General features: G+C 37.1%; 1 protein-coding gene across 1 annotated transcript in view; it reads right to left on the bottom strand.

Annotated features, from left to right (window-relative positions):
* The window catches only part of LOC114361551 (uncharacterized), a 38,077-nt gene that overhangs the window by 9,041 nt on the left and 12,267 nt on the right, over positions 1–16,769 (bottom strand). Inside the window, exons 2-5 of the mRNA XM_028316623.1 lie at positions 11,190–11,350; positions 7,842–8,016; positions 6,593–6,824; positions 4,275–4,424 (exon numbers count right to left, since the gene is read on the bottom strand). Of these exons, the coding sequence (XP_028172424.1) occupies positions 4,275–4,424; positions 6,593–6,824; positions 7,842–8,016; positions 11,190–11,350 (718 nt within the window). The remainder of the gene's footprint in view (positions 1–4,274; positions 4,425–6,592; positions 6,825–7,841; positions 8,017–11,189; positions 11,351–16,769) is intronic.

The following is a 16,769-nucleotide window of genomic DNA, read 5'->3' on the forward strand; positions in this document are numbered from 1 at the left end:
CTGTGGATCCTTTTGATAGTAAAATAGGACAGTACCTAATAATTTGGTCTTGACCTATTTCTTCACCTACAAGGTGGACCGACGACATCGCAAAAGTAGCAGGAAGACACTGGACGCAGGCCGCTACCAACCGGGCAACATAGATAGCATTGGGGGAGGCCTATGCTCAGCAGTGGACGTCCTATGGCTGAGATGATGATTATGATGACCTACTTCTTCACATAAAGAATCATAAGGTAACCCATGCTAAGAAAGTGGTAACTAACAAATTGTAGATCAACTAACATCAAATTGCTGGTTCCAAACAATTCAATTTACAGATTGTGACGTAACTCAGTCATCACTATCATTACGTTGAAGTACACGCATCAATCATCATTATTTTACAATACAATAAGTTTGTTGAACAATTTGGTACGTGGATTGGATAATGACTTAAAGGGAAAAGCTATTGTTTACGAAGGGACTCTACTTTTATGTTTTCTTTTTCTACTACGAGTATTATTTTACTTTTTTACTTTATCGAAAAATTCGGCTTTTCAATTAAATGGACAAAAACTATTTAGAAAGACCTTGGTTAATTAAAAAGAGGTTTCTAAAAAATTCTCACGGCCTTATATGATTTGCCCAATATAAAAAATGTTGCTTAGGCCAGTCCTACTGATATGATTTTTGTACAACGACACAAACAAGGTCTTTTAACTAATTTGACCTGAATAAGAATTATACAGTTTTACAATAGTATTTTATAATTAACGGGAATTATAGTTTCCGTTAAATAATAATACTATTATTTGTAAAAAAAATCTAAATAACAGTACTTAGCAATAATGCATTTGGCTTACAACGTAATAAAACGAACAAACAATCTTAGCATCATAAGTAATTTATACAGCCTTAACTGTTGCGACTAAATCAAGCAAAGTATGATAAAGATACATCTATTAGTTTTTTATGCCTCATAGGTACCTGGAACATTGAAATTATGAGGTGTTAACACAAAATGTTGTATTTACTCAAGTATTGAAACGGAAATGTTATGCAAGCTTAAATAGCGTTTACTAAAGCTCATAAAGGTCATCTTACATTATTTATTTGTCAAGTTCTATTCTTTACCAGGATATTCGCTTTCGCACACTTTTCGATTTTCCCGAAGCAAACATTTCGTGAGAAAAGGCTTACTAAATAGTAATTTAAATAAACACGGTCTTGACCCATTGTAATCTTGACAAAACTGCTTCACTTAATACAAAATTTTATCAACAGGTTTTGTGTTATAGAAATTCATGATTCAGAGATTCATGAATAGTGTCTTGAGAGTAAAAAGATTACCTAATTATAAGAAAGGTAAAAAAGAGTGGGATCATAAATTAAGTAAAGGACCAATTTTCCAATAATTGTCAGATAAGTTTAATGTAGAGTATACAATTTGCAACTCTACAAGTTATAATAATAATTTAGTTTAGGGTTAGTCGAATCTCATTTAAGATACGGCATAATTTTTTGGGGTAACTCGACCAACAAGGAAATAATATTTAAAATTCAAAAACGATGCCTACGCGCTATGTTTGGACTTCAAATCACTGTACCTCTAGTAGGAAAAACTTTCGAGTTCGTTTCGTTGCGTATTCAAAGTGTCATCGAAAAATTTTGTATGAAAAATTTTTATACGCAACGAAACGAACTCGAAAGTTTTTCGTACTAGAGGTACTGATAGCTGTAAACCAATGTTTGTTAAGCATAAGATTCTGACACTTCCGTCTCTGTACATCATTGAAACAGCCTTATTTGTTAAAAGCAATCCCCATCTATTTCCTCGAATGTCTGATGTAATTGTACGTAATCGCCGCGGTGGGGACCGTCTTTGCTTACATTTGGCCAAAACCACATTATTAAATAAAAGTATTATCTGTATGGCACCAAAAATATATAATAAAATCCCAGAAAACTTGAAACAATTACATAGTTAATGTTATGTTTAAAAAGAAACTTAAACATTTTCTAATTGACAAGGCCTATTATACTGTACAAGACTTCTTGAGTGACAAAATTTGACTAATTTTAATTTTAATTTTTCTTTTATTATCAATTATCAGATGTACCTATTGTTATTATGAATTTTAATGTATTATTTGACATTCTTACTTGACATATCATTTACATGCCAATATCTTGGTAAAACATGTTGTACCTATCACCTGTTAAAACTGTAAGACCAAATCATGTTGCTTTGTAATATGTTTTCACACATGTTTATGTAAATAAATATCTTTATCTTTATCTTTATCTTTAATACGGGACTATTCCCACCTCTCTTTCCCACCGCTGCAACTCCTGTGTAGTCAGGATCTACAGCTTGACCGCCATTAAAAACCCAACCAGTGAAGGTCAAGTTTGTCCCGGGGAAAGTTAAACTGTCATTAGACCCGCAACGAAATTAATCAGATCATAGTTTTAATAATAGTAAAAACATTTTTTTTACACTCGACTGTACATAAGCTGACTATAAGTGGGTGAGTAAGCTCAGTTCCGGTGCGTCGGAACTTTGACCGCGCGTTACATCACGTGACCTCTTGTAACACTTTTGGTAACGAGTCACAAATGTTACATAGCGTTATAAATATTCATGCTGAATAGTTGTTCTTTTGTTTTTGATGTTGTAACAATTGGCACTTATGTCTACATAAAAAACCAGTAAGCATTATAATATGGGCAGTATTTTCTTGGAATAAAGAACAAAAGAAAAATGATAAAATAGCGTGCAATAGGTAACTATCTAATTTGTGGATATGTTTTGCTTAAATAGGAAACATTTCGAAAGTCGTTAGCTTTGTGTGTTTAGGCAATGAAAAGTCATTATTTTTCATCATAAAACAGCCAAAATTACCGATTATTGCTAATATTGCTCAAGTATATTAAATAGGTAGCCTTGGTAAACTTTATTTATGTCATCCTGCCTAAATGGTGATTAATGAATTCCTTTTTTACGGCACACAAACTTTACTCAAACGTACTCGTTAACGCTTTGTCAAAAGTGTAACGAAAGATTGCGTAACAAACGCGACGCACGCCTATCTATTGCCGGCGTTCTTTCCAGTTTGTTACCTTGCGGGGTTACGTAAAAACAGTAGCCCACTGTAAATAATTCAGAGCCACACACTTGGCCACTAGTTGCTACCACGGATTTATACTGTCCGCGGCTTAAACTATGGAATACTTTCCTTGAGCCACAAGCAAAAATTAATGCATCAAACGCAAAATAAAATAATAGAGCTATAGGGATTATAATGACCCTACTTGTATCTAAAACTACATCTATGTTTTCAAACGGCACTTTTCTCAAAGGTTTAGATTGGACTACTCGAACGCACTGCTTCCCATCTGAATCCAGAAAAGAAGGAATCTCGGTCTGGATTAGGAATTTTATTTAAGTGATAATATAACGCACTTGTTTGCTTGTTTAATCTGATTATAGTCTAGCACACGGAGTCAGTTCCTGAGGTATGAGAGTGCACGGGATGGGTGACATTGACATATTATGACGTGACAGAGCATACAAATATGAATCTTTTTTTTAAGTCTCGCTGACGATTGACGTCCCAAAAACACCCTACCATGCCGCATACCTCAGGCACTTACTGAGTAAATGCGCTAAACCTATAGTTTAAAATTTCGTTGGCTACTTGTGGTTGCCATTGGCGACCTAATGTGCGGCCATGTTTACTTTTGTTCTTGTTCGACCAAATGTTTTATGACGCGTAAAATAATGTCATTACAGTCGATCCATGACATTGTAATAATGATAACAAACAAAGTTTGGCAAATGGAATCGCTACTTCCGTTAGAAATTGTATAGGCTAGGTTGTGTTATATGAACATCAATTTAAGGCGAAGTGACTAAGGTAGTCTCGTAATCATGAACTTCATTTTTCTTTTTCACTGATATCACTGAAAAAGTTGTGGTAGGTAGTCAAAAATGTTCCCAACCGTACCTATCCCTTTTCCTTTAAATACAGGAGCTGTATAACATCAAACATTTCCATAATTTGTAACTTATCTATCTTATCGGACTTGAGCCAAGCACACGATGCGTTGAGTGCCCGCCACAGGTATTTCTATGTAAGACGACGCAGCGACATCGCTCTGGCGTCGCACTGCATGCCGCCGCAACGCATCGTGTGCTTTGGCTCTAAGTCGCTGAGCCATCTTTTGTCAGCCACTTGACAATCTCCATTATTTCTAATAATACTACCTACATTTTGTTGGTAACTTACCGTCCAAATGCGCGGGATACTTGTGTCCATACCCGGTGGGCGCAGACGGCGCCGTATGCGAGTAGTGCGCCGGCGCAGTGGGCGCGCCGTACGCGCTCGGTGGAGGACCGTACTCCACGTGGGATGGCGGCGGGCCATATACTGGGGTCGCTGGAATTCAGGGGAAAAGGCATTTTATAGTTTGAAGAATAAGGTATCTATACTAATATTATAAATGCGAAAGTATCTCTGTCTGTCTGTCTGTCTTACTTTCAAGCCTAAACTACTGAGCCGTTTTGATGAAATTTGGCATATAGATAGTTTGAGTCCCGGGAAAGGACATAGGATAGTTTTTAGCCCGGTTTTTGAAACAGGGACGCGCGCAAAAAACTAAAAACACGCTCTTAGTTGAGTTCCTATGGCCACCTTCCGACTGCATCATCAGGACCCTGAACATCATCTAGCTCTAAAGTGCTCGAAAAGACAAATCAACGAACCCATACTCGATGCGATTCTACCGTTTCGTTTAGGAGTTCCTATGGCCACCATCTAGTCCCAACATCAGACCAGCTCGATGGTACCTTAATATTGTATTGTCATCTAATCTACTTATAATTACCAAGTTTCATGATGATACAAGAATTAGAAGTGCGTGTAATTCAGTTTCATAGATTCCTAATAAAAGTGTGTTAAAAATACACTTCAATCTACTCTTAAAAGCGAGTTACTTTTCATTGTACAATTCGATTTTCAGTAGCTTTGAAATCAATAAAATAAATAGTTGATTTCGCAAATTGTGACGTCATAATGCGGTTTCCCTTATTCCAATCGATTCCAAAAGCTATGGCAAAGTTGCGTTTTGGCAGCTATAAGAGCTGGCAAAACGCTACGTACGTAAATTAAATGTTCCCAATAGTCTAGTAGTGGGTTATCCCACTGATCGGGAATTTCAGGAACGCTGCTAGGAATATTTCCACTTTAACCAGCTTAAGGCAATTTTCTTTGATCACAATTTTTCGAGCAGTTTCTGATTTTCACATGCTATTAAATCAAACAAAACAACATATTGAAACAATGGTCAATCAGTTTTAGAAGACGTTGTTTTCTAAAAGATTATTGAGGAAATAGCAATATAAACCTAAGGTGTACAACCCCCATACTATAAAATCTTTATGAAGCAATACACAATATCTATGGTAATTTTAGTGTCACTCATGGTGCTGGTCAAGGTGCCTCTAAAAGAATTATTTATTCTACGTGTTCTTGCATATAAATGCATTTAAACTGATATTATGGTAGAATAATGGTAGATATAACGAGCAATAAAGTTCACCTACCTGGACCTACTTGGACGTCACCATAGCGACATGAACATACTCGTACTTGAAATATTTTTAAACACGTACCTATTTCACGTTTCAGTAGCTTTCGTTCAAAATGCTTTTATAAATCTTGATTCACCAATCAAACAAAAAAAAAGTTCGCAAAATTAAATTAAGAAACAAAATGATGAAAATAAATATTGTTCGAATCTTATTCTTAGATTGTAATTCAGCTATTATACTGGAGTATTTTAAAGCTTTACGCTTTACTGGTCAGGCGGTTGTATAACGGCCAGGCAAGCAGAAATATTTTGTATCAATGTGGGACTTGTATTACTTGATTGTGAAAACTGTTTCCCCGTGAGATTCGATGAATGTGAATTTTAAATAGAGCAAATTATGACTGAACAAATATGTGCCCATTTTAATGAATTTTAAACTGAACTTCATCACATTTAAGTACTTGAAATACAAAATAAGCGATTGCGATTTGAAATTGCATATTTGATAATACAAATTGAATCTTATTAATCTTATTTTTATAATAGAATAAGTAGTCTTATGTTGAAGACGTAATAACGTAACGTAACCAAACAAATACTATCTGTAGGTATGATATAGTCATCCAGCTTGCCCAAAAGGAACTTGGGATTTGTAGAGCACAAACGCACGCAGAAAATTCGGCTCCTTTCGTTGCTTAACCATTAAAGCATTAAAATAAATTAATAGTTAAAAAAAACTAAAAACACGCATTTAATTACTCATCTAGCACTAAAGTGTTCGAAAACACAAATCGATGAACACAAACTCGATGGTACCATAATATTGTATTATCATCTAATCTACATGTAATTGTCAAGTTTCATGATGATACAAGAATTGGAAATGCGTGTAATTCAGATTCTTAGATTCTATTACATAGTAGTTACCCCCTTCGGCTGCGTATGATACCAAAGTTTGGTAGTTACCTACATACATGACGACCTAATAAAAGCGTGGTAAAAACTGAATACTCACAAATAGGTTTCTTAGAACTTAAAGCGGCTGAGCTAACGATCTTCTTTCCTAGATTGCTGACAGCGTCTCCTTTCACTGCGATCACCTTCCCTAATGTGGAGGCCAGCGCTCCTCCTCCTTTGATGAGCTGGCCCTTGAGGATGGTCACTCCTCCGGTGATTGCCTTCACGGCTTGAAACAGGGTGTAAAGAATCGACTTCTTTAGACCCCAGTAGTCGTATTTTTCGTCGTGCTGAAAATAAGAAAAGGAGTTTAGCAAACTGCGTCTTGGTCTAAACTAAATAAGAATAGAAATCAAGATTGATTATTACAAAGATGAGTCAAGTTTGTGTCATGGTTTGGGTCTAAATGGTTAACAACGTAGTACAATTTTTTTCATGGCTATGTACCTATGTGCAAATGAATACCTGAAATCTATTGTAAGTATAAACAGCGAGGAAATTCCACAACACCTTACGTTTTCACAATCTGTATTGTAAATCTGTTGTGGTCACTTCTCAACTTGTCATTGTTTGACACCATGGAAGAAAACGGTGATTGTGACATACTTACGCCCGTATTCACAAACGTTACTATGAGGTTTCACAGTGCGTTAGGACGCACAGGGTGACATACGAACCAATCACAGAGCTCTATTCAACGCTGTGCGTTCGATGCTTTGCTTCACTTAAGCAAGCATCGTTTGTGAATACGAGCGTTAAGCACTTACCAGTTCATACTAATAATAATGAGGGGTCTGAATGTCCTAACTTTATAGAGGGACATGAAACTGCGGGTGCAAATGGTCCACAGTTTCACTGTATGCCCCTTAATTGATTTCTAGATACTGACTGATGATGATGGGCGTGACGAGGGTAGCAACGTTTGTTTGCTTCGAGCACCACAGACTTGTGAAGTGTTGCACTAATCGTTCCCGTTCCCATCGCTGCAACTCCTGTGTAGCCAGGATCTACAGCTTGCCCGCCAATGAAAATCCAACCAGTGAAGGCCAAGTTTGTCCCGTGAGAAAGTTAAACAGTCATTGGACCCGCAATTAAATTAATCATAAGAAAATGATAGTTCTAATCCGTACCGTAAAACAGCGTACGACGTCTACCCACAAGGTGGATCGACGACCTCATAAAGGTAGCTGGCGTTGGATGTAGGCCGCTACCAACCGGTCGATGTGGAAATCATTGGGGGAGGCCTATGTTCAGCAGTGGTCGTCCTGTGGCTGAAATGATGCTAATGAATAGTTGGAAAAACTTACTGGTTCATATGAATAACCAGGGTGTTCGGAATGCCCCCCTGATTTGCTCGAAGCGGACGCGATGAGGGTAGCGGCGCCTGCTGACGCCTGGCCCAGCAGGCCCACCTTGCTCTGGAGTCCAGAGGATGCCTTGGACATCACAGAAGTGAGGGCTTGCGCTGACGACCGCTTTGTTCTGCGAAGAAGAAAACGTTACTGAAATTTGAGGATCATATTGCATCTTCATATTCTCAAGGATATTATGCAACATTTACATTTATTTTATGCAGGCGAGCGAAACTTTATTTGGTTCTTTCATAAAATTGTCATAACACCTACTGCAGAATTTTTATGACAGTTAAGTACAGGATGGCCCAGAAGAAAGTTCACTTTTGCAAATTCAAGGAAACGAAAACTGTACATTTTTGTAGAACTTTAACTATTCAATTTAAAGGAAATTTAATGCAATTTATTTTTAATTTTACCTTTATTAAATTACATGGCCCAGGAGATTTCCTTGATGCTTACAACATTCGATCAACATACATCAAAATCTTGAAATGCGTTCGTTAGAATTACCTCGAAACCTATTTTAAATTTTTTGCCGAATGTTCAGCTTCAGTTGCTGTATGGTTGTTGGATTATAAAAGTATACTCTATTCTTAAGGTAACACAACAAAACAGAATTTTCTAGAATGAGATCAGGGCTTCCTGGTGGCCAGGAGATGTCACCCCTGCCTGAAATTATTTTTTTGTTGGAACATGTCTCTTATCATCTAAATGCTCTCATTTGAAGTGTGACACGTAGCCCCATCTTGATGAAACCAAGAGCTCCTGTCATAGCCTTGCGAATCTTGCAGATTTGAAATCAAAAAGCTTTTCAGCCTACCAGTAGGTACCTATAGCGCTCTCAAAAATTAATCATCCTTTCAATGCAACAAATCAATTAAGCAGGGGTGAAATCTCACTGCCTCTAAGAAGCGCTAATCTCATTCCAGCAGACTTCTTTTTGTGGGGTTACCTTATGAGCAGAGTATACTCTAATAATGCAAAAACTCTGCAGCATTCATCCATCCTGAATCCATTTCGAGGTAACATTAATGAAAGTTTTCCAAAATTTTGATGTATGTTGACCGAATGTTGTAAACGTCAAGGGAATCACATGTGCGATCAAATTTATAAAAGAAAGTGAATTTTAAAATAAATTTCATTAAATTTCCTTTAAATTGCAATAGTTAAAGTACTACAAATATGTACAGTTTTCGTTTTCTTGAATTTTCAAAAGTAAATTTTCTTCTGGGCCACCCTGTACATATTCATTACGATCAGTGAGTTACGTAACATTATCGTTCGTTCGTTCGTTTCAGCCAAATGACGTCCACTGCTGGACAAAGGCCTCCCCCAAGGTTTTCCACAATGAACGGTCATGCGCTGCCCGCATCCAGTCATACGTAACATTATATTCTTCAAAATTATTTTTGATTCAACTGATGTAATACAGAATTAAAGGTGTGGAACGATGAAAGAGGGAAGTGATTTATATTAAAATTTATGGAATCTTAATCATGTTTCGTTAAAGCTCAATCACTTTCAACAACTTTTATAAGCGACCAACATCGATCACCAAAACAACAACTATTATGTCTAATAACAAACTATAGCCCTTACAATTAGTAGGTATGAGGTATGGAGACGTGAAATTATTTTTTAAAAATTCGATGTTGATCCAATACAACAAGTTGTTGTTCTACAACACAATTACCGTTTTTCTTTCTGTGCATAGGCTGATGGATTTTATGCATATTGTACCTATAACACGTCTCTTAAAACTTCACACCAGATCCTTTACCTCATAATTTCTGCTGCAGCCAGCCCTTCAGCGAGAGACTCCGTCTGCTGCGGTGTCATCAGTAATCTTTAGTAGTCTTCAGTAGTCGTCAATAGTCTTTATAAACAGACTATCTTTGAGACCTCTTGCAACTTCACACAGATCCTTTACCTCATAATTTTTGCCGCAGACAGCCCTTCAGCGAGAGACTCCAGCTGCTGAGGCGTCATCAGTAGTCTTTAGTAGTCGTCAGAAGTCTTTATAAATAGAGTATCTTTGAGACCTCTTGCAACTTCACACAGATCCCTTACCACATGATTTCTGCCGCTGCCAGCCCTTCAGCGAGAGACTACGCGGATATAACCTCTGTGAAATCAAGTGGCAGTGGGCGGGGCGGGGCACATAGCTCGTAGAGCTGATGGCCGCTGGGGGAGAAATTTCTGGAAGTTGTAGTGTGGGCAGGCCATCCACTAGGTGGACCGAGGATCTGGTGAAGGTGGTGGGTAGTATCTGGATGCGGGTAGTATATTACCGGTCATTATGGAAATCTTTGGGGAAGGCCTTTGTCCAGCTGTGGACGTCATTTGGCTGAAACGAGAGAGAACTGACCTCTTAAACTTTCACACCAGATCCTTTACCTCATAATTTCTGCCGCAGCCAGCCCCTCGCCGAGAGACTCCAGCTGCTGCGGCGTCATCAGTAGTCTTTAGTAGTCTTCAGTAGTCGTCAGTAGTCTTTAGTAGTCTTCAGTAGTCGTCAGTCTTTATAAATAGAGTATCTTTGAGACCTCTTGCAACTTCACATAGATCCTTTACCTCATAATTTCTGCCGCAGCCAGCCCCTCGCCGAGAGACTCCAGCTGCTGCGGCGTCATCAGTAGTCTTTAGTAGTCTTCAGTAGTCGTCAGTAGTCTTTAGTAGTCTTCAGTAGTCGTCAGTCTTTAGAAACAGAGTATCTTTGAGACTTCTTGCAACTTCACACAGATCCTTTACCTCATAATTTCTGCCGCAGGCCCTTCAGCGAGAGACTCCAGCTGCTGCGGCGTCATTCTGCTGATGGCGGCCATGTCGATGATGTCCAGCTTGAGCGGATATGACTCTTTATGATACTGTATCTATAACCAACCTCTTGATTTCATCAAGTGGTAGTAAGCGGGGCTTGGCACATAGCTCGTAAAACTGATGGCCGCTGGGGGAGAAATTTCTGGAAGTCGTAGTGTGGGCAGGCCCCCCACTAGGTGGACCGAGGATCTGGTGAAGGTGGTGGGTAGTATCTGGATGCGGGTAGTATATTACCGGTCGTTATGGAAATCTTTGGGGAAGGCCTTTGTCCAGCTGTGGACGTCATTTGGCTGAAACGAGAGAGAACTGACCTCTTAAACTTTCACACCAGATCCTTTACCTCATGATTTCTGCCGCAGCCAGCCCCTCAGCGAGAGATTCCAGCTGCTGCGGCGTCATCAGTACTCTTTAGTAGTCGTCAGTAGTCTTTATAAACAGAGTATCTTTAAGACCTCTTGCAACTTCACACAGATCCCTTACCTCATGATTTCTGCCGCAGCCAGCCCCTCAGCGAGAGACTCCAGCTGCTGCGGCGTCATTCTGCTGATGGCGGCCATGTCGATGATGTCCAGCTTGAGCGGGTAGGGCTGGATCGCTGGCGCGGCCATTGACGTGGCTAGACACGCCAGGCTGAGCCACACCTGGGGATGAAGAGGAGTAGGTGAGAATAAGCATGTTCTTATTACAAAATCTACACCTATAAACCTATGTTCTATGGGAGGCCTATGTTCTGCAGTGGACGTGGCTGAAATGATGATGATGATGATGATGATACCTATAAAAGCGAAAGGTCACTGATTGACTGACTCACTCATCACAAAATCTCAAACTACAAGTGCTAGAAATCTCAAATTTTGCATGGTTCCTTTTAGAAAGTAGATGCTTACTGAGACGGGATTTTGCAAAATTCAACCCCTAAGGGGTACTCGTACAAAGTCGCGGGCGTTATTCTGTAACCAAATAACCTCCGCCAAATGTCGCCTGCATATCTGACTTACATTTTAATTGGGAAATCGAGTCTATTTCAAACACAAAATGCCAGGATCTTACCTGGCAAAAACTACCAATGCAAATACTAGCCAAATGTTGAATGGAATTTGAAGGCATCAAGATTTTATCAGAATGTAGAGTGTTAAGTTAAAATCATCTTCTGTTTTGACTGTCTCATACCAATACTTATTATTTTCTTAAAAATTAAAATTAAAAACATTCTCGCGTCTTTAATTGCAGACATAATTTATCAGCTTTAACTCTGATTTTGTCATCGGTAACTAATAAATAAATTGCTATGACCGAAACACTCCTTAACGCACATAGTTTTTAGATTACCTTTTTTTAAATCTATACAGTGAGATATGGATGTTTATTTATTAATATTGTTGTTGATAAAAGTACCTATCCTTCTCCTTTTATATTTCTTTTTGAACTGGAAAGTTTATGAGTACTTTTTAAATCCTGTTCTCAACCAAGCAACGCAACCAATTTATTAAGTAACTTGAGTCATACAAAGTTACGCTAAAGTGAAATGCTACGCAATTTATATCATGATTAAAAACAACAATAAATAATTTATTTTTATTAACAGTAACCTTTTTGGCGTTCAATTAAATTACAAGTTGTTTTTTTTTATGCTAGACAAGGCAGGTATTTGACCGTAATCGCACCTGGTGTTAAGTGAGATGCAGTCTAGGATGTACAGTTTTTGTAATACATACCTAATAACAATATGTTATTTATTTATGTATAATAAACTATTTATTGACCTCAGTCTATTAAATTTAATAATCCAGATTTATCTCTACATAAATTCAAATTATCGGGTTTCACAGACATTATCTACCTATCAAGTTAATTGGGATAAAAAACCACGAGTAAATTAAAATGTCTGAAAAGTTTAATTTATAAGATACTTAAATTTTCCGCTCTATTTATTATTTTGACCATTATGAAATTATTAAAATGCCTCTCTCAAATATTATTTGGTTTTATATTTCGTGCAATCATTTAGACGATATAAATTCTCATTATTACCCATATTTTATATTGACCGTTTAACCCAACGGCTCTCTGAAGAATCAATTCAACAATTAAAACAAACTAGAAATTGAAACTAGAATTCCCTATTAGACACGGAGGCAGAATCAAAATGAGTTTTCAATCAGAAAAGTGAGGTAAAAGAATAGTTAATTAAAACATAAACAAGACGGCGCATCTTAAGCCTTGGCAGTGAAAAGCGAAAGTCTCTGCGCGCGCGCCGGTGACGACATTGCATGCTCTTTCCGCCTGCTCGGGCCATGAAAACAGCGACCATTGTAAAACAACACCATAAAAAAGCACAGATAGGTACATTTTATTTTGTAGTAAATACTATTATTTATAACCTATTTAGGTCAGTTGTATCATTTTAGATTTGTAGAGTTTACAGCACATCAAACTATTTTAATGCAATAAGTACCTACATAGGTACCTTTAGCAAAAAGGAAATATCTATTGACAACCCAAAGCTTTTTGTAGATAATTTTGCGTCACAATGCTAATGAGTATCGTACAATAAATGCATCTTTCTCTTTTTAACCACTTGACTATGCATTTAAGTTTTAATTAATATTAAGCACCAATCTGAATCCCATTTAATAAAACTTAGACACTTTTGTAACATGACCTAAAACAAAAAATGCCAATGTCACATCTGCAACAAACACATGTACACATTTAAAATGAGCTTCTAAAATCTGCATAATATTTAGTGGCCACACGTCAAGTGGAGTCACAGTTCGAATGGATTCCGTGAACACACTTGGGTGTGCCAAAACGATTTTACGGATGCTTTGTAAATGTGGGTCGACTGGTGGCATAGCATTTATCTTCTGTTGTGAGTATGGAATGAGATACCATAGGTTTGATTGAGACTTGATGGTCATTAGGGCGTCTGTATTTCTGATATCTTTTTCACATAACTAAGCAGATGCAACGCTTTTGTAACTAATAGCTGACCCCGCGAACTTCGTACCGTTTATGTTTGTCAGAAATAATTTAGAATTCTAAATGGTGAATTTCTTTTTTTTTTTTTTTTTTCAAATTAATTTCGAAGCCTATATACAAACAAACAAAAAATCAAATATTTACTCTTTATAATATTGGTGTAGATTAAAAAAGCAATATAAATCTGAACTAGATGGTTTCAGTACTATATAGAAAAAGGTCTGACAATAATATTCATAATAACTGTAAAACTGTAATGTAGAGTTTATAAAATATCATAGTTTCAAAAGACCCAAAGTCGTGATAAAGTTAAGCATTTTGAAGCATCATCTCATAAAATTTTATTCCCATAAAAGGAACATATCTGTCACAATTCAATTGGTCATTAAAAGATGAGTAAATCATCTATCAATTTAAATTATATTGACCACAGTAAGTCACTGGCTACTAAATTCCCACATCGGCCTAGTAACAACCAGTGAACTCATTGTAAATTAAGTATTGAGGAAAAAGTTATCTATTTGTAATTAATTGGTTTAATGCCGGAATCCGTGACACTCAGTCTGGTTGGAAATTTGATGACCTTACTCATCCGTGATATTGAATTAATTTTAATAATTTTTAATTGTTTTTTGAGGTATGGCTCGCACCCATTTTTAAGAGCCATTTTTTGAAGTGCTCCTATTTATTGCGCTAATGAAATCCAAATAAATTCAAAAGGTTCGCTTTGTGGAATAGTTTAGGTGCCCTTCATTAGGTTTACTTGAAAATGAGTGCACTTTGAGGAATACCTGTTATTATTTCAAGCTTTATATTGACTTCACTTTGTTAGTATGTATGGGACAAATCTTACAACTGAATTTAAGACCAGTTCTCCTCAACCGATCGAGCTGTAATTTGGTATACTTACCTATGTAAGTATGTAGGCGGGTCGTTACATTCCCTCTAATATGGTCGAGTGTGAACAGGCGCTGCTTTCAGGGACTGGTCAATCCAAGTTATTCCAATTTATGTATGCGAGTCATTGCTACTAGTATCTTAATCTGTAAGTCTAGATATGAGCACGTCACTACCTTGTTTAATATACCACGCAATTTTGTATACCCATTCTTTTAAGATACACTAAACAAAAATGCATGGTAAATTCAGTGAACTGCTCCTGAATCGAATGTACCTTCTACTGCTATTTCTATTTATTTATATTAACCGGCAGACAGTGGTGACTGAGTTTGTTGCGACGCTTCTTCTCAGCACTTGCCAAATGTTGGTCTCGAAGCGCTGGTAGGGTAAAAAGATTATGAGACAATATGTAGAGGCTCCTTAAGAGCAAAATGACGATTTGTAAGAACTATTTATTAGTCTAAACAAATAAAGAAATTTTGACTTTGACTTTGATGTACGAGTATGTACGATGACAATGCAATATTATGGTACTGGTCTGATGATAGAGTCGGGAGGTAGTCTAAGTGCGTATAGATTCCTATTCCCGCATGAAAATACTTTTATTTACCTACTAACTACACAATGCGTCGTCTCTAATAATTTTTTCAGTAGGCTTTCAAAAGTCATCAGAAACTTGAACTTAAATTTTCGAAAACACAATCTACCGTATTTTGATCCTCATTTAATACTTGACCGCGTTTTTAATCGGTTTTTCGTGTTCGTTACGCACACTTGATTCGACGCTCAACAAAGTAGTACGCCCAAAAAGAAAGTGACAGTATTCCGTTGGCTATTATGCGATATGATACAATCACGTTCAGCGTTAAATCATAGGAAAGACAACTTTACGGTGCCCTCTTGACAACGGTAATCGAGCTGTGTAAAATTGTGACGAGAAAATTTGACAGAAAATATAAAATTATGCACAGTAAACGCAAATGGAAAGAAACGTCGTTAATTTTGTAGGCTAGTGGATAAAAATGTTGTGTAACTTGAATGGTCTTGACATAGCTCCAATAGTGGGCTAGTTCTTCTTATTTTGATGTGAATTCTAGTAGATTTTCGTCAATGAAAATTTGCTCACCGGCCAGGCAGTGCCCCTTTGCTTGTATAAGCTATGCTCATGAAAAAACCTTTATTTCAGACATTTGATGGTTGTGAAGTGCAACGTCAAATGCTAAAAATTACCTCATCCACCAAAATTGCATTCTACCAAGCAAAAAAAATGTAATAACCGTTTAAGTATGGACCTAAACTGTCAGTAACGTCTAGATTTAACCAGCTATTTATTCGTTGTAAAGCAATACTGACCACGTTGTGGAACTATCTCTATTCGACCGAATAATGGCGCCTTGCCGTTTATTCGCCATTTCCTCTGTTACATTTTTACATGTTTCGACGGATGCTTGAAAGATTGATGTGATGAAACATGTTGTAATGACACCTCGACGCATCAATTTAAGTGTCAAATTATTTGAAAATGCATATTTGGTGGTTTCCTTCTCATGAAGCTGTTGACAAGTTAATAAGTTTGTGCTACATCTTCCTTCGTTACGAAAGAGTTGCTTTATAGTATTTTGAATTCTTATTTTGCATAATATATTTCTACTGTATCTCCTTCAAACGGGCTGGTTTCAATGGACTTTGGCATCAAAGGCCTTTACTTAGTACTAGATAATACCTACTTAGCTCAGCTCGATACTCAATCGAGCGACATAGTGTGCATTTATTGTTACTCTCTCGTATCGTACTCTACTCATGTGAAACAGTCGTAGCTAAAAACTTTTGAAAAACAATAAATAGTGACCTACTTTGGCCATTTTATAGCCATTTTGAGCGAAAGTTAATCGTCTCCAAAAGCTCAAATCGATGAAAGTGGTATTTCTTGATCGCTCTCAAGTAATTTATACCAACATGTTCTCGTTTTGTATGATCTAGAAGCACTAACGTTAAGGCAATGTAATTAAAGCAATTTAAACATTGGTATTCATGAAAATAATGTTACTGTCACCTACTGAAAATAAAATATGCAACAAATAAAGAAACTGGGTATAACGGCTCATTTAAAATCTCATTAATGACGTATAAATATACTGTGATACAGTTATTTAAGACACGCACGAGTCTGGCACGCAC

This window comes from Ostrinia furnacalis, unplaced genomic scaffold (genome assembly GCF_004193835.3).
Source record: "Ostrinia furnacalis isolate ACB-3 unplaced genomic scaffold, ASM419383v2 OfSCF5816, whole genome shotgun sequence".
In the NCBI taxonomy this organism is placed as follows: Eukaryota; Metazoa; Arthropoda; class Insecta; order Lepidoptera; family Crambidae; genus Ostrinia; species Ostrinia furnacalis.